Source organism: Botryllus schlosseri, chromosome 15, assembly GCF_051294905.1.
Source record: "Botryllus schlosseri isolate E-star chromosome 15, Bs_hap1, whole genome shotgun sequence".
NCBI lineage: Eukaryota > Metazoa > Chordata > Ascidiacea > Stolidobranchia > Styelidae > Botryllus > Botryllus schlosseri.
Genome location: NC_137250.1, coordinates 18,815,367 through 18,834,138, shown reverse-complemented (window position 1 = coordinate 18,834,138; position 18,772 = coordinate 18,815,367). Strand labels below are relative to the sequence as shown.

Here is an 18,772-nt window from a genome sequence, read left to right as displayed (position 1 = left end):
AGTCTATAGTACAGCCAATCATCAAGCATCCGTCTTAGAATCTAGTGTGCGTTTCTGAATTGAGACACACAGCACCTTGATATTTTCGCTCGATTTTACCCGTAAAATATTTATGCCTTTTTGTTTTACCCCGTGGGAGTCCCGTGATTAGATCATTACTAGATTTTCAATCAAGTGGAAGCGATTTATTTTTACTAACAAGTTTGAAAAACTGCCCGGGGATGTTTTGTGACAAACACGCCGGTCGAGTATTTTGCCCGAGGCAGCTAGTGGCCTATATCATAGTCAGTCGACGAGTTAAGCACCATAAGCAAGATATGCACCACTGGTGAATACTAATAAGCGATAAACAAGGGTAATATATATAAATGTTATTATGCGTAGGCCAAAGTCGGTGTTTGACTGTTTCTTAATATTAGGTTTGACTGTTCATGATTGAATATTTCGATTCCTTCCTCTCCTTCTATCCTTCGCAATCTTGTGGTGTTTTGAACTCATGAAAATGTTGGTGATGATGACGATGACAAGTCAATAATGTTGCAGAGATAGTTTGTGGGATGTGCTTATACGCAGTTAGTACTACCGAATGGTTTTGACAGACCCTAGTAAATGTTACAATGTTATATGAAATGAGAAATAAAGGAGAGAGGATGGAGTTTTAACAAACATTGTCGAGAAATTCATCGTGCTGACATTCAATGTCCATGTAATTTACATCGCTGGTCCCTTGACCTAATATTTCCCCAGGTGTAAATTAATTGGTATTTCCCGAATCTGTCATTGCTCGTATGCTGCGGGCGCTGCGCAAATACCATTTGGCCGACTATTAAGGGATGTTACAGAGATAATTAAGCGCGAATCGCGAATGGATTAACAAATATTTATACGCGAGTCTCGTCTTAGCGGTTCCCTATCAAAAGAAGGCGATCGAACTCACCGTTTACGTTTATTTACATATAATTCGCGGAGGTATACCATGTCCTTGCGACTTGTCCGTCTACGGAAAGTTGATTCTATGATGGCCGCTGTTGAGGATATGCTGTTGGTGGAGTCTACGGTTACGCAGATCGGACTCATCGGAGGACGGAGTGCATAGTCACTTAACACTGTAATGCTTTTCAAGACAGATCATATTATGTGATTATTATTGCAGGCTGGGTGTTTCTAATTTTGCTTAGTGTTTCGGGTTCGTCATGTGCTGTTATGTAATAGTGACATTCCGGACGCTGTTTTGGTCACTTATGAGCATATCTGTGTGTTTGACTGTGCTTACAACGCTCATGAGCTCGTATTGGTTGGTAACACCACCTTATCATCATGGAAATTCAACAGCCCCACGACAATACGCAGAAAATGATGTGCGAGCTATAGGATTCTTCGTAAGATGCACGGACTCCATGGAGCAAGTAAGAATTATCACTGTATATTTTTACCTAAATTTCCCATTTCTTGTACCCCTTACAATAATATTTCGGTGATTTAAAATCATACACACCAGCACACAGATGAGATGCCTGTGAATTCGACATGTTGAATTTGGAATTTAAGAAATATAATATTTATTAACTATTATTATCATGAAAGCGATGCATCAATATTGCATCATGCGCTCATGGTATGCATATGCACAAATCTTGTGTATGTGTAATGCGTATCATATGTCGGTGATGCCACAAAACATCAAGTACCAAAAATATAAAACATCCTATTCCTAATATTGTATTAATAAATTCAAATATTTATGTTTCACTGAATCACTGAATTAGGATATACTACATAGGCCTTCAGATTTAACTGTATAGTTCCAAACTTTGCAGTTAAATCTGCATGCCGTGGAGTTACTTGGGTCATGGACTTATTGAGGCCATATCTTCTTATAGCTGTATGCCCTATTTTTAAATTAGGAAAATTGATTTGTGTCTGCTAGCTACTTGTAACATGTACATTGTACATATCAGGAATCACACTAAATCATGCAACATCAATGTTAGACAAACGGCTGAGAATATGGCAGATGGTGAATTTCAATGTAATCATGGCTTAATAAGGCATAGATTTGCGGTATTAAAAGTTTTTGAATTGTGTGCTGTATTTTTTCTAATTTTGCTTTCACTTCCAGCATCTACAGCCAATTTCCAAAAGCTGCCGCGTGTATCCACAAAGCCTGTCAGATTTTGCGTCGCCTTGGTGGGCCATAGCGACCATATCGATGTCTCTTGCGAATTTAATACTTGCCATCGTGGCATTATTTTCCGTTGCTGCCCTATGCTTCCGCAGCCTTGGAAAGAAAAGTATTTTTAGTGTCTCTGGATTTTTGCAAGGAATAGCAGGTAAGTGTGGAAGGATGTCCATCCATTTACATTAATCTAAGAAAGTCAACAGCTTGCTTGTTTACTGAATTCTTCAATGTTTGTCTGTGTAAATCTATTAGTATTTGTTGAGAACCAGCATCACCAGTAATTGAAGTAGTCTCCTTGTGCAATTTCCGAGTGTGATATGATCAAATGTTTGCTGGATATGTTGAGAATTTGTATCCAAGCCTAGACAACACCATGAACATGTATTTATATGTCTGACTGCTGAAATTATTATTTGCTTAGTGAATTCCGCATCCATGACAAGATAGTGTTATGTCAAGAAATTTGAAGATAGGGTTCATCTATAGTTTATGGTGGCCTTGTACAGGAAAAGTTCATGGGAGGTTGATTTGATTTGGTGTTGAATTACCATCCTAATTCCAGATCAAGTTTCATTTACATCCTTCGATAACATCCTGTATTGGTGGGCTACTATTGTATATGGTCACTGGTTGGGTTATATTGCTTGTGGATATGATGTCATAGTGTAATCAGTATACTAGTAATGAATGCAATATGTGTTTAAATTTTGCATCTGTTATTAATAACCAAATGTTTAGCATATAGATATGTAGATATGTGGTATGTGGGCACTCGGCAGTCTTGAAGTCTATCAGTAAGATAAGATTAAGATATTTACTATTTTAGGCAGCTTTTTCAACTAAGCTAGAGAAGTCTCTTAATCTGCATATAGAATAATCTTATCAATAATGCATATGATCCCATGTAACCCTACTCCTACCATTACTTCATCATTATACAACAGTTCTTTCTATTTGTTGAGGCAAATTCTTGTTGGATCTGGATTGCCATGATAAGGATTTAGCCACAGATACCACATCATATGTATGTAGCAATAGTCTGGAAGCTGTCAATGAGTAACATGTTTTCTTATGAAGTAATGACCTCAAAATAGATCTGTCAAATCTAAAAGTATGCCAATACAGGGATATGACTAAAGTTTGTCTTTGAAGTAACAGACTGACGTTTTCTGGTCGTTCAATCACAAATCACATTTAAAAAGGATAAATTTCATAGTGTTAATATTATTCAGATATTGTATTTGTGATGAAAACATATTTTATTGACTAATGAGATTGACCTTCTCTGTAGGTCACAAATCTAGAAAGGTTAATTGAGACGGTGTAGCGTACAGATGTTATGCTTTGGAAGTCAGCTGTTTTCTCTAATATCTGTTTATACTAAGTCTGATATTACAAAACTCTGTACAATAACACGACAAACTAACATAAATATATTATATTACACCTATCATATCCGAACAAATATGTAAAAATAATGTCAATGACATTGGGCGTGAAATCTAAATAACTGTGTTTTGTTCATGAATCACGCAATGAGCGGTTCAAACAATTTTTCTCTTATCATCTATATATCTCTAGCCCGTAATTTTAGATATTTAGATAAAAATTGATGTGGCACTCTGTGAGAGATTGACGTATGGCAGCTTATTAATACCATATAAGGTATCTGTAGAAATGTTCAAGAGCACATCATCTCGTCAAGTTTATGACATCATTAAATTTATTCAATGCAATGTTTTTTTTCAGGTCTATTGCTGGTTATAAGTCTCGTCCTCTTCCCAGCGGGATGGGGTTCTGATAAAGTAAAGAATGATTGCGGCCCGCAAGCACAAGCCTTCAATGTAAGGGAAAAGTTCATGTTTGTTGAAAACCCATTATTTGTCATTCTAAGTTATTGCGAATCTGGCCGTGGAGGTTACATATATATTTCTGCGTTCACCAAGTTTACCACAATATATTATATTGAAGTGTAATTTGACACTGAGTATGTACGACAGGCCTTCTGCACTCACACGGCCCCGATATTCATGAATTATAACTGAGCCTAATTACATATAAAGGCTATTTAATTTTTGTAGCGTTTTCCCGGCTGCTCTTGAGGTCAATTAACAATATGGCCGTTCATCGCATGCGGTTAATAATCATCTGAAACTAGATCGCGTCACTTCTGGCCGTTTCCTCGTTTAATAGAGATGTGGACGGATTAAACATCTAATTGCCTGAGCCTTTTCAAGAAGTAATCTCGGTGTGTTGTTTGAAGATTAATGCGAATCTGGAATTGGATATTTATGAGTCTGTGACTACGATTTGGTTGTAGAAATGTCACAAACGGGACGCATTGTTATTACTAAATAAATCCTGTCTCGTAAGTTAGGAACTTGTCTCGGGGTCGTACATACCAGTAACTCACACGGTTACGGTATCAACTTTTGTGCAAACGCCTTCCGAAAATGAACATGTTCGGCGAAGGTAATTTCATGTCGTAACCCATTGTTAGTAATGCAAAACAGACGTTCTTCCAGTAACTTTTATTATCACCCGAGGACACTGTAGGATTTAATCCAACAGGATGTAGGCTTAGGTTTTGGTGAAGTAGCGCTGTTCCGTTTCTGCCTATTCGGAATATGGTCGGTTTGGGCCGTAGTTGAATAGAAATGATATTGCGATCAGTAATTTTGCGCAACGCGCTGTAATTTGAAAGGGTATTTTTATTAAATTACCGTGACTTTAATATAAGGCCATGAATCATGTTATATTTTCCATCTAGGTAAAAAGCGATGATGTAATTGTAACTCGTCCAGGCATGTTCACGTGCCTTCTAAACGCATTTTTACTTCTCTTTGAGTCACCTTTATGGCTATCAGGTGCGGGTATAGATCCACATAGAACACGAACACCTCCCATGTTTCTTTGCGATTGCTCGCCAGGTCAGAAACTGACTATCCATTCAGGTTTACGTAGCGAATAATGAGGTCATCACCTGTCAGACATAGAACGGATGGATGAGTTGCGGGTATTGTAATGGTTTTCGGCGGTACACGACTTCGGTGAATACGGGGATTTAGCGCATGATATTTAATACATGGCGACAGATGTAGCTCATTCGACTAATTACGAGAAATACATTGTAATGGCTTGTTTGGTGGTACCGAATTTATTAAGAATGGAATCCCAACTGCGCTGGTCATGCGCAAATAGCAATATTTTTGGTACTTTTAGTCATGGATCTAGTAAAAGGATATATTGAAATTGGGGTGACAATGGAAAATTGTCGACTCTTATTTACGACGTTTATCGCTATGTAATGATCATCCTGTTTGTCATCGGACCTGGTAATGGCGTGCGTGTGCGACTGTGCGTGTTTAAAGTGACGGCCTTCAAGTCATTTTGTGCCATACAGGTATGGCATCCTACCTCGATAGAACACATCCCGACAAGTGACAACACCTATATTATTTCCTGAATTCCATAAGATATGAGCAACAGATCTAAGAAATCTAAAAGATCTTTCATGTCGGTCACTTTAACATCATATTTGGCGATACGATTGTTGATAGACAAGGTTTTTTCCAATCCTCTACTAGTTGTTGACGATGACCCCTGACGAGTGTCAGCCGACACAAATCGGGTTTATTTCAACACGAATATATTATTCAAGGAATTTATTGAAATTGAGGAGACAATTGTTAAATTGTTTACTCTTATATGACGTTTATCGCAATGTAATTACCATCATGTTTGTCATCGGACCGGATAACTGCGTCTCATTTCAAGTAAGAGCCTTCAAATCATTTGGCGGCATACAGGTATGGCGTCCCGTCTGAAGAACACATCTCGACAGCGCCTCCCAAATTATTTCCTGAATTCCAGAAGATACGAGTAACCTGGCTTTTCCCAATTTAATATTCACCACAGCGGGGATGCGTTGCGGAATTCCTGTTAAATTTCATGGCGCCGAAGTTGACTCTCCCCATGGGATCGGCCCGTGATCAGCGCGCCTTGGTCGCGCTTTTGATATCGTTGTGGGAACGAGAAAAATAATCGATGTTGTAGTCGGAATAGAGCATAGAGATTGCACGACTCAATGAATCGATCTTTGGGGTGTTTTGGTGACTGTAAAATGAGGAGGGGGAAAGTATGGAGCAGCTGTTAAAACAGCTAAGAGTTTTTCGCTCGGAATCATGCTACAGACTTGCAAGGCGGCCAAAGCAGTCGGTGTTGCTACTTCAGTAAAAGTAGAAGTAACGCCATAAATTCCCACTAGAGTAAGTAGCACAGGTACGCAAAACCTACTTGAGTGCTCTGAAGTAGAAGTGACCACCTCTCGTGAGTTTGTATTTGCGGTTGTATGGCGGATATGAAAAGACATCTGGGGGCCATTGTTTCATTACGAGCCTGTGTACTATCAGCTTATAATCCGATTCACATATTTGCAGCTGGGCTCCTGCCACTTGGGATGGGCGTTCTACGCGGCCCTAGGCGCCATGGCCGGCAGCTTCGTGTGCGCCTTCCTGTCTCATCAAGCCGAGGCGTCGGCCGACAGCGATAAAGTCGAAAACGACATCATGGACGGAAAGAACCCCGTGTGTGGGATATGAAGGCGACCTGCGAGTCGGCCGTGGTCGGAAGCCTGGAAGCCACGCTCGTGGCATTTAGGACATCGCCAGTTTCTTCAATGTCGCGCTCATCAGTCATGTAACGAAAGTAGCCGTTGTCTTATGCAATCGACCAGTGCGGAGATTTTCTTCGTGGATGCGCAGATCTGTTATAGTCCTCTATCGTACGCTGTTCGCTAGGCCTATTATCTGAAATGAAATTTAAAACGGTGCTTCCTGTATGGAATCGTATCCGGAACGTTACGGTTCCGACAGATTTCTTATCGCAACTGTGCAATTTACTTATTGTTTCTATTTTCGCCAAAATAGATTAGTGTAATACATTCCGTAGTCAATGTATGCGTCTCGTTGTTACGGGTTTTTAAGGGGTGAAGCGGTCTCGCTTTTCTGTTGTTGTGCTGTTGAGCCGCTATCAGTATCAGTTTATTAAGAATTTCATCATTTCAAAACACCACTAGACTGCGACACAGCAAGGGCGTAGCCAGAAAAAAATATTTGGGGGGGGGGCGAAAAATTCGATGACGTAAATGACCCCCCCTCCTTAAAGATAAGGAAAAAAATAGGTAAAATCGATGGAATCGGGCGCTTATTGGATGATTAACACAACATCTGGGGCGATAGTTATATATATTCTACTCACAGACGGACGTGATCAAACGATGATTGTGGAAAACCAGGACGATAATACTTTCGCGCGAAGCGCGAAAATTTTTCATGGTTAATGAATGAAATTGGTTCATTATATTGGTCTTTGCATATTGTAAATACGTTTTCATTATCAGATTTGCCGGCAGGGCTGATAGAAGTGGTGTCATCAAACATTCAGGGGGTAATTAATTATACATCTTGAGCTATATGTTCATACCACACGGCAAGACTAGTTAGAGTTTCTAGAGCAGGGTGGCCAAAGGGCCACATGAGACTTACGAACCATTGCGCGGGCCACTTGAATGTTGATGACCTTTTTTAGTCTTCCGATAGGAGCGTACCGGATAATAGGTAACGTTGAAAACAATACTTATATTAATACGCATCAAAATCAATAACAATTATGACATGAAGACTTGGTGTGGATCCCCAACCTATCCGCTCGAAATATTGTACATTATATAGTCAATAGTCATATACCACGAGCTGCGAAAAATGTGGCTGGCCCCTGGCTACGCCAATGCGTCGGAACTCAGAACTGATACTTTAGTCGGCAAAATCCCAAATTTCGCGGTCAGGCTAATCAAATTTTAGTTATTCGGTTTTGGTAATTTATTTTTTGATAATACTAGTAATTTCGAGAATTAACCCGCGGGCCTCTCTAAACCTTCTCGCGGGCCACGGGTTGACCGCCCCTGTTCTATAGGGTGGACGCCGGACGGGACAGTTGTCATTTATTGCTGTTACTTCATGACTTGCGTAGAAAGCTGTCACCACTCAAGAGATCGAGCGCACGCAAGGTCGTAGCCAGAAAAACAATTTATTTTTATTTTTATTTTGTTTGGGGGGAGGGGGGATTATGACTTTAGGGGAGCTCTCCCGTGGGAACATCTTGCAGAACCGTACATCCTGCCATAGGCAATTTCATCACTACCCTTTATACATACGATTCTTAGACGCACACACACACATACCCTATGGAAGCTTCCAGTTGCCAACTATAGCTTATTAGGCGATCGTTGCACGGATGAGCCTAAATCGCTGACATAAAATTATGAACAATCAGTGTGAATTTCGGACCTAGTCGCGCGGAGCGGAAATTTTCTTTGAATAAATGAAAGAATTTGATCAATAATATTAGTATGTCTATATGAGCAAGTGGTGTCCATTCTTATTACTTCGTTGAAGCACGGTTTGTTCGTAACCTCTGGTAGAGATTGACGCTACTTTAAAGATTGAAATCGCTGATACATACCAGACCAAATTAAAAAACTCCTTTGATCAGACTCGTTCAATTTCAAATTAGCAATTTTTAACGGGAGGTGGTGATATTTTCCTGTGCCAGTTGCGTTTATGTTGGAGGGGTCTGATTGCAGGGACAGGATCATTCGGCGCCAGCCATTAAGCACCCGAAAATCTATATCGAAGGCTTCGGAATACATGGGTCGGTTTTATGGCGGTCAATCATTTTGGGAGCGCACTTTGCGGAGTAGCATGTAGCATACTTTATGGATCTTCGTGTGTCCCGGAACGGAAGTTGCCGGAGCTAACAGTCCTCAACCCCCATACTGAACTGACACTCCTACAGACTCAATCAACCCAACGACCTCGGGCTACTCTAGTGTATCTACTGGTACTGTTGTATTCTCATAATTGAGAATGCAGCTAAATTCAATAATGGGTATTCGCGGAATAATTTTTTTTCGTGATACCAATAACAAAATCAAGACATGAGCGGACACTAAATCGCGCGAGGCGCGAAGAAAAATTTTAGGTTGCATACATTTGCCCCCAAATACTCTAATATCTATTGATTTTACGAACATTTTCAAAAAATTTGGGGGGGGGGGGGGGGGGCGACCGCCCCTTTCGCCCCCCCCCCCCCTGGCTACGCCAGTGCGACACAGTGAAATAATAGGAATGTGTCGAAACGACCTGGAGTAGTCTTTGAAATCAGGCATCGACCTAGGTCATTGGCGGTGTAAAGAACAGGCTAGTTGAGCCATCCAAGGACAATTATGCAGTAAGCGAGTTGCGAAAAGTAGCACGGCGCCCAGTGCCCACTTTGGATGGTATACTGCACACTGTGACCAGACATATTTACGTATTGGTCTGCTTACGTTATAGCTGTAACCCGCTCGCTATTGCCTGATGAATGATTTTATCTTACGAGCATAACTGATATCAGAACCTGTTGATATGTGTGTGACATGGGCATTGAAACGAGAATTGCCACGCCCTGGGGTGTAGGCATGATTCATCGTATAGTTAAGTTCATGCTGCTACAAGTCCAGATCTCAAAGTATATTTACCTACAGCTGTAGGCCTGCGTCGCATAGACTACTGAAGTAATCCCTGCATAGGCATAACCTTAACGTGCAATAAAAGTAGGACGTACTGTACAATGTAGTCTACATGGGTCCTTTACCTATATCCTTATAGCCCACTCAACGATTCTCTGCATAAGGCCGGTAATGTGAGCGTGCTTAGTGTGAGTAGGCCTATAGGCTACCGAATTTTTGACGAACCAAATGCTATTAATTACTTTTATGACTGACTAAACCCGAGCTTGCGGGGAATTTGACCAGGCACCACCAGCAGTAGTTTTACAGAAGCCATTTTGCGTTAATCGCGAGTATGCAAAATTGAACATATCTTTAGCCTATCTAGGACGTGTCATGAACATTTAAATAACTATATTTGAAGCTACTGAGTACTTCTCCAACCGTTGTTTGGTACTTCGAGTAGCATTGGTGACATTTTTAACCATCTCTGGTAGCGAAAAAATCACTCCGAAAATTAGTGGATGTAGATTGCAAAATAGTGCACATCCAAACATTTGGTAACATGTACCACAATATGCTGCTAGGCTAGCCACTGGTAGGTTGCCAGTCGGAGTTGGAGTTCGAGCATAAACAGATTCAGCATAGAATCCGACTATACCACTGGTTATAAGTATTTGTTACTCGACCCCTAGTTCTAGATATTCCTGACTTCTACGAAGGATAGAAGTTGCTTTTCGGCAAATACTTTACGACTGGCCAAATAAGATTCTCCAAAACTACATGCTTTGATTAGCATACCCGGGCCGCAATATTGGGGTGTATTGATTGCATCAAAATTTCAAGATGAGATTCGAATCACTAACATTTGCCCGTCTAGCCCTGGACTAATTTCACGAGCAGTGAAGTAAACAAGGCTAGCAGGAAGTGTGCCATTTCCTCATAGTACAACCCACCAGAACTCGCTATACGTGACTCTTCGAAATATAGGAACTACTTCAGGTTAAATGAAACGGCGATTCGATTAGTCTGCTACAAGATACGAATCTGCCCACACATAATCCCAAATTTCATTTATTGCGTAGCAGAGTAAAAGATAGTTTGGCACATAAAAATGTGGTCTCGGCCGGTCGCAACAGTTCCACCAAACACTCGACCAATAGAACCATTCCCTGGCCCTCAGTGACTGCAAGCTTTCAACAATGGCAACCCATGCCTTGCCTTGTACGCAACCTCTACGTCCTGGATGACATGACCCAAAACGCTGTAGAGCCACCACTCCAATGCGTTCTCCCAAGATGGACGCATTTCAATCTCAAAGCATCAACCTGCAACAGTAACGAATATGTCATTGCCAAACGTCCTCGTTCGAGACGCCAAACACATGATATACGTTTGAAAATCTCTTTTCCTTTTCTTAAGCACAATCTCTTTCACGGCGGATATGAAGTCCTTGTTGTCGTCAGACGGGTGCTCCATGATATCCTGCACGCTTTTCATGTACGTGTCGGCGTTTTTCGCAGTCGGCAGCATGCTGGACCCTGAGAAAATGGAGTCACGATTCGTATTGGCGACAGAGCATACTTGGATCCTCCCGTTTGCGAGATCGTGGGACAAGGTGGCATACACATTCAAAGAAGTCACGGGAGGTGGTCACTGGTCAGTAACTGAGTACTTCTACTTTTTCGGAGTACTTGAGTAGGTTCTGCATACGTGCCTTAGTGGTACTGATTTTAGACTGCTTCACATGAGTTTTCAGTTTTTAGGCAAAACTAGGCCAAGAGTACTTACTTCTATTACTTACTTGGAAATCGCGTATCCTAGTTATACTCGAGTAGAAATTTCCAAGACACTTCAAAACTACTTCAAGTGATAGTAGAAAAGAAAAGGCCTGAAAGTACTCGAGTAAGTATTTTCGAAAAGTGTATTTTGTCGAGGGCTTGTACACTGTTGACCAGTGGTTCCCAACCATTTTGGATGTCAGATCCGCATTTGAAACTTCAGACTACGTATTGAGCCGCATGAAAACACTGGAGTCGGCTGCTTATAACGAAAATTTAAAGGTAGCTAGGCTACCTCTCGATCTCACCATTCAGCTAATTCAATAGAATGCACATGCTCATAGGCTTCTATAGATTCTATATCGGTTATTTTAACATTGATAGACGCAGATTGGTGAGTGGTATATATTGAAATAAACCGAAAATGAGTATCATCACTCCATCATACTATTTTGTCGTTATATGATAGCTCTTCATACATTCCAGCACTCAATGCACAAGTTTGAGGGGAATCATACGCTGAGAAATATTGGACTTATTGAAATTTATACTTGCCTATGAGCCGTTATTGTGATGTTAGTAAAATTGTGTCGAAATTTACTCTTCACAGAGAAGATATATAAAAAATGCTGACCAGCAGAATTCAAGAATAAGATATAGCCTTGTCAGAAGGGTATTCATCCATGCGTTTGACGCTGGAATTCTCTTTTCCGGTAATCAGAAGCGGCCTTGGATGGCTTCAGACATAACTTATATCCCTTATTTCAGCATTCATAAACAGAAATTGACTAATACTATTCATAGAAACAAACAACAACTGTCGTCAATTATATTTTTATGGCATATTTTCAGGCTAATCAGAGAGCTGTAAGAAGACTACATTGAGAGTCACGGTTGGGAATCACTGCTATTAACAGTTATTCGGTGGCGGCTACTTTAGAAATTGCAAGACTCATCTTCGCGACCAATGCAAAATATATTCAGCAGTTACTGTGACGGCTAATTGACACGTTTCCTTTCCTATCACAATTTCGCTCGTAAAAGTGATGCAAACTTATCCTTCAAGTACTTTCTACTTTTCAAGATACAAAGTGTAAATAGCAAGTATTTTTGCCTTGAAAACTGATCAAGAAGAAGTTGAAGTAGTCTAAAACATAATCACTCGGGTAAGCAGTGCAAGTATGAAAGACCTAGAGTACCGTACTCAAAAAAGTAGAAGCAATTTGTTACTGACCACCTCCGATTACAGATATATCAAGTATTCGAAGAGCTTCTTCTAGGTACAGAACTTCGATATACAATTGAATAGCATACCGTATTCGTATTGAAATGAACCCGAATATTTTCGTCTGACACTCGTCAGGGGTAATTGTCAGCAACTAGAAGAGAATTGGAAAAACATTGCATATCAACAATCGTATCACAAAATATGATATACAATGTTTTTACAATTCTCTGCTAGTTGCTGACGATTACCCCCGAGAAGTGTCGGCTCAAAATATTCGGGCTTATTTCAATATGAATAACCTATTCGATTATATACCAAGTGGTATATACCTACCTGGTATAGGCAAATCCTTGAACGTCTTCACAATCAGTTCCCTCATGTTCTGCAACTTATTCTTCAGCTTTGCGTTGTTCTGCACGTGGCTCTGCGTCTCAGAGTCGAGTCGCGAGATGGCGGCACGCAAGTTGTCGATGTGACGCTGCAGCATCGCGCTCTGCTCCGCATATTCGGCGTTGGACTTTCGAAGCTGACGCAATTCTGCGTCTTTGGCTGTGACGTAAAATCAGAGGTGTTCATGGTCAGCAACGAAGTATTTTACTTTTATATACAATTGAATAATATCACATTTGGATTTCTTTCAATAGGAATGTATTGATCAATTCGGTGATGTCATAGTTGGTTACCGTATACTATTGTTATACAATGGTCTTATAAATCTCTGCTAGTTACTAATTACCACTGACAAGTGTCAGGCTAAAATATTTGGGTGTTTTTCCATATGAATATACTATATAATTGTATATTCAAGTTCTGTAATCTGTACCTCCAAGTCTCTCCAAATATTTTACGTTTTTGAAGTAGGCTAATTCAGTTACATCTTTTAGTTCACTTCCAGTTCAACGGTTTTAGAAGCTCAACTACTCAAGCTTAAATGTTTAAAGTTGTAAGCACCATGACAGCTGCGTGATACAGATAACGGAGTCCTTTAAATTACTTGAGTAGGCTACTTCTAAGACCTTTTCATTTTCTGCTTCCACTTACAATTGAGTAGAAACTCACGGTATTATTTCTACTTCTAATTGAGTACAACAGTGACTACTTCAACCATCTCCGCGTAAGATTCGAGTGCACAATCTTCAATACGCACACGAGTCACGGAAACAAATTCAGATGCAAAATTTGAAATCTTGACCGGAAAATTATGTAATGGGTTGAATGTAGAATTGACATATTAGCTCATGCATGATAAGCCAGACTGAAATATTACTGAGTTTCTTTTGTATTTTTGACATTCGGTTGCATTTGGGCAGTTACCAAACTGGATAAAAACAGAGAACAGTAGTAGAGTAAAATCCAACTCAAGCGAGTAAAGCAGATACGCAGTACTACCTTTATTGTGGTCCAGAAATGCTTCTGTGAAAATCGGGATATCTCCGGGATTAGCTGGAGGAGTGCTGCACTCTTTGGGAGGTGGTGCATTGGAACTAGACGGACCTGGAAAGAGTTATCGGCTTGTGGTCAATGGTGTTATGTGGCATGTAGTTACTAGTTTGTAAGTAGCAAAATATACCGGCTTGGTACTGACAAAGAGAACCTTTAAAGGGTTACGTTATATACATAGGGTCCTGCCCAGTGGTAGACAATCCTACTACAAACACGTGCAAGTAAAATAAGAGGTGAAATTGGGATGGGTTGATCTCCTGGGTTGCAAATCTGTATTTGGAATTGAGGCATATATGATGCCTAACCATCAATAGATGTGATTAGTCTCACCTGGCATATTAGAAGCTTTCGGCTGTAATCCAGGTGGATGAGCTTTCAATTTTTGAAGGTATCGTGCCTTGTCGTTTTCAGCAGCAACTAGGTATTTCTATAGATAGAATAAATTATATTCATTGTAGGCCGTACATCAGTGGTACCAGAGGAAATGTTTATATATTAGAATTTTGTATCCCAATTCCAAAAAATATTTCGCGTCTGCCAATTAATTAGAAAAATGAAACATCAAATTTTAAATTTATTTAAGAGTCTGGAACGCATTTTTTTGTGTGGTGTCACAATAGAGAGATCATTGTCAACTTTGGGCATGCGTTGCAATGGTGCAAGTGTTAGAAAAGTGTTTCAGAGTAGACTATAACATGCTTCGGGCTGTAGTGATAGAGTGAGACTTTTAAATAAACTCCGTTAAATAGCTTAGCCTAGCAAAAACTTCAATATATATAGCATTAAAATGACATCATTGAATGAACTTTACAATATTACATTCAATTTGCATGTATTTATCGTGAATTTTGGTTGTTGAAGATTCACTGGTCTGCAGCATTTGTTTTAAAGTTTTACCGGTCTGCGAGGTCAAAAAGGTTAAAGAACCACTACCCACATGATCAATTGATCACCATCAACCAGGAAACTTGGTTCATCTGTTGAAGGGCGAAAATAACATACAGCACTACAAAAAATAATAAGACAATTTTGGTCTTATTGTCTTAAAGTGACTTTTTATGAAAAAATGTCTTAAAGAACAATCGGTCTTAAAGACTAATCTGTCTTGACAAGAATTTTTAGTCTCAAAATTAAGACCGAAAACGCTTGAAAATAAGCCTTTTTTTAATAAAAAGTCATTTAAGAACTCTTCGTCTCAAAATTAAGACTGAAATTGCTTGAAAATAAGACCGTTCTCACTTTAAATCAAGAGACAAATTACATGAAAATACTACGAGTGCTTTGGGGGTATTCATGGTCAGTGTTAGTAGGATACGCATGAAGGGATGCCTAACATGTATACCTGGATTTGCAGTTAATTAGATACCTATTACATAACATTATCATTGTACATTCCACTTACCACTTTGTATACAATCCTCAAAACAATATATAGTTTAATCTGAGTATATAATAGTATTTGTGGTGGGTGCGACATGCCACCACCATTGTGTCAGTGAAAACTGACAAGGTACAGTACTTTGAATTCTTGTTCTGGTGCAAATGCATTCTGTATTTGACTTATTTGAAGTGTGACATGTGACCGTCGAGAAATGGACAAACATGGCACCACCAGGTACGTTTTGGCTCTCCGTTCTCAAGCCACCGCTAGATTGTATTTGCAATGACCTTTGATGGATCAAAATTTGTCAAAGAAAGCTAATTACTAGGGATGGTGTGAACGTGAGGTTCAAGTTCACGTTCTGTGTGTGAACCTCGGAAATTTAGAGGTTCTCGTTCACAACAGAACCTTGGTAGGTTCTGCACTGTGAACCTTTTTCATATATTACAATTTTCACTTCATTATAACATCTTTGGTTCATATTTATTGCATTTCAACTGCGGGCCACTCTATGCATGGCGCTGGCAGCAATAAAAATTAACACTAAACGAGCATGCACCTTGACACCTCTCAAAAGTTTTACTTGCTTTGTTACAAAAGTTTGCTCGAAATATCCAGCTTTCTGTTTGTGAATATTTAGTGACTCTCTGCTATGAGTTTGACCCGCAATCACACAACATCACGAGCGAAATACGTTGTCAGCGAATGATGCTTATTCAATCAATCAATGAGATTGATATCGTTTTCTCATGCAAAAAATCTAGCTGGCGTACGGGGTCAATCTTGACTTCATATCTTTACTCAGTTTACTGCATCATTTAAACGAAATCCTTGCGATTGAGATGTTGTCTACTGCTGCATAACTTATAAATGGGGTAATATTGGTAGCAAGTATAGAAAGTAGAAACCCGCTTTACACTCTGCTCAATATCAATGTAGCGATACTCAGACGCCGAATACATTGTCCGGTCTGGCCTATATTCCCTGGTTGTCCTCGTTGAAATTGTTGGCAAAGCGACGGAAGATATTGATTTGATAGGAGTATTATATCCTTTGATTGCCCTAGTTCATACGTTTAGTAGCGATGTTTAAAACGCCAACATGGAGTTCGATGTGGCCCGGGTCGTCACTAGGTATCGTGTACATTAATACAGGCTATCACTTCATTGAAAGATAGGCTTGGAATTAGCAATATGACGTCACGTGACGTCATGAGGTTCGTGTTCACACAGAACCTTTCAAAAAGGTTCGCGTTCACACGAACCTGAACCTTTCAGAGGTTCACACCATCCCTACTAATTACGTCTTGTGCTCCTGGCTTATGACAGTTTACCATTCTGATTTATAAGACCACGGACCATGATGTTTCTTGATTAGCAAAATTCGTCTTAAAAAGAAGACCAGAAAAACTGATACATCAAAAACTGTCCCAATAAGCACAATGTGTCTTTTAAGTGTTTAGTGGTCTCAGTTTTAAGACCGAATAATCTTGATAATTCAATGTGGTCTTAAGAAGTTTGATCAGTCCAAGTTTAAGACCGAATAATCTTGACAATTGAATATGGTCTTAAAAAGCTGAATCAGTCTTAATTTTAAGACCGAATAATCTTGACAATTTAATATGGTCTTAAAAAGTTTGATCAGTCTTAATTTTAAGACAGAATAATTTTGACAATTCAATACATGGTCTTATAAAGCTGAATCAGTCTTAATTTTAAGACCGAATAGTCTTGACAATTTAATATGGTCTTGAAAAGCCGAATCAGTCTCGATTTTAAGACTTCATTTCATCAGTAAGACTACATTTGCTGAAAATGAGAGCAAATCTTCTCAATGTCTTAAATTTGAGACCAAAATTACAAATTATGAGTGCAGACGGTCATCGGAAACTTCCAAATATAGAAACTAATCATTTTTCTGCATCACTGCATATCAACCTACCTTCTTGTCCTCTTGTGACAGGTTGGTCCATTGGCTACCAAGAATTTTGGTAACTTCGGCGACGGATAACTTTGGGTTCTTCGACGCGACCCCTTCGCGTTTTTCATTCATGAAACGCACATACGCATTTTGGGGTTTCCTTGGGGCGCTTTCGTCTCTTACGCGCGAGTAAGGCTTTCGTTTCTTGCCCTTGGGCCAACGCTTTTGTTTCTCCATGGTTTGGAAAGATTTCTACACAGTTGTGGACAAGGTCAGTTACGTCAGTACAGAAACTCAGTAAGGTACTAAGAATTGAATGGTACTACACGTATCTGTTCGGAGTAAAAATTTTAATCATGGACCAGACTTTTGAAAATGACGATCGATTTTGAAGTCATTCAATGGGTAGTCCGGTCTGTAGCATGCGCAAGCACGCGAATATATCTGCCGGCCGTCAGGGTCAGGCAATACCGTATGTCGTGCCAAATATTAACAGTGCAATGAAGCATTTCCTTATAACAGCATTTCGTACTCAATTCAAAATATGCCTTATGAATCTAATCAACAAAGTTTTGAAACAGAGCTGTTTAGAGCGTTGCTCCAAGCCAATCTATGCCCAATTATTAACTTTTTGTTTTTGTAGAAGTATATCGTTTGCAGAAGCAGCAAATTTGGTGGACGGTCAAAATGACTCCAGTAAGTCGGGTACGATACATGACTATTTTTAAAAACCTCAACCCATAGGCATTACAAACTGTATACCGTACTAATATGCTATCTCGAAAAATTGGTAACAATGTTATCTAGTAAGCTACTATCGAAAAGCTGCCGCTTTTTTGTTTGTGATGATTCCAATGAGGGTCTTCCATGGTGCGGTTCCGCATGATTTAGCTTAAAAAATAGTAGCAAATAATATATAAGCATAAGCAGTAGCAATGACAGGGCCAGTGATGAGAGTTGATATTTTGTTAATCTATAATATGGCAGTTCGAAGATATGCAACGAAAGCCAATCTAAGCTCTAACCCAGTGATTCTCAAACTGTGTGCCGCCACCGGCTTCCCGATCGGTAGGTCGTGGGTTCTATCCCCGGCCGGGTCATACCAAAGACTCAAAAATTGGTGTCCGCAGCTATCCTGCTAGGCGCTCAGCAATCACGGATAGCATGGAGGAGAAAAAAAAACGGGGGCGCAGACTAGATGACCTCACGGCCGTATCGCAACTCCGTCGTCAAAGCATCTCGATGGTGCAGACGAAAAAGAATATCATCTCTCTCTCTCTCTCTCTCTCAG

The 18,772-nt window shown here is 39.9% G+C and overlaps 3 protein-coding genes across 11 annotated transcripts in view; 2 read left to right on the top strand and 1 right to left on the bottom strand.

Annotated features, from left to right (window-relative positions):
- The first annotated feature begins 644 nt into the window (after positions 1-644).
- On the top strand, positions 645-7,135 carry LOC145456771 (LHFPL tetraspan subfamily member 2 protein-like). The gene is made up of 4 exons (XM_080334890.1): positions 645-1,406; positions 2,120-2,330; positions 3,929-4,023; positions 6,619-7,135. The coding sequence occupies exons 1-4, from the start codon at positions 1,194-1,196 to the stop codon at positions 6,778-6,780; spliced, it is 681 nt and encodes a 226-aa protein (XP_080191016.1). The 5' UTR covers positions 645-1,193; the 3' UTR covers positions 6,781-7,135.
- The window catches only part of LOC145456745 (protein diaphanous homolog 2-like), a 233,324-nt gene continuing 219,039 nt past the window's right edge, over positions 4,488-18,772 (top strand). For all 9 annotated transcript variants that reach the window (XR_013920693.1, XM_080334853.1, XM_080334851.1 and 6 more), the window contains exon 1: positions 4,488-4,503. The gene's annotated coding sequence lies outside the window, so the exon portion shown is untranslated. The remainder of the gene's footprint in view (positions 4,504-18,772) is intronic.
- On the bottom strand, positions 11,052-17,718 carry LOC145457619 (high mobility group protein 20A-like). The gene is made up of 5 exons (XM_080335841.1): positions 17,503-17,718; positions 14,511-14,607; positions 14,127-14,231; positions 13,071-13,286; positions 11,052-11,269 (listed from the first exon to the last, which is right to left on the bottom strand). Exons 1-5 carry the CDS (start codon positions 17,716-17,718, stop codon positions 11,052-11,054), a joined length of 852 nt encoding a protein of 283 aa, XP_080191967.1.

Excerpts from the sequence above, each read along its gene's own strand:
- LOC145456771 (XM_080334890.1), top strand. The coding sequence starts at position 1,194 with ATGTGCTGTTATGTAATAGTGACATTCCGGACGCTGTTTTGGTCACTT. Across the intron at positions 2,331-3,928 it reads ATTTTTGCAAGGAATAGCAG|GTCTATTGCTGGTTATAAGT; the intron begins GTAAGTGTGGAA and ends GTTTTTTTTCAG. Across the intron at positions 4,024-6,618 it reads CGCAAGCACAAGCCTTCAAT|CTGGGCTCCTGCCACTTGGG; the intron begins GTAAGGGAAAAG and ends ACATATTTGCAG.
- LOC145457619 (XM_080335841.1), bottom strand. The coding sequence starts at position 17,718 with ATGGAGAAACAAAAGCGTTGGCCCAAGGGCAAGAAACGAAAGCCTTAC. Across the intron at positions 13,287-14,126 it reads ATTTCTGGACCACAATAAAG|CCAAAGACGCAGAATTGCGT; the intron begins GTAGTACTGCGT and ends TTTACGTCACAG. Across the intron at positions 11,270-13,070 it reads CAAGGATTTGCCTATACCAG|GGTCCAGCATGCTGCCGACT; the intron begins GTAGGTATATAC and ends CCATTTTCTCAG.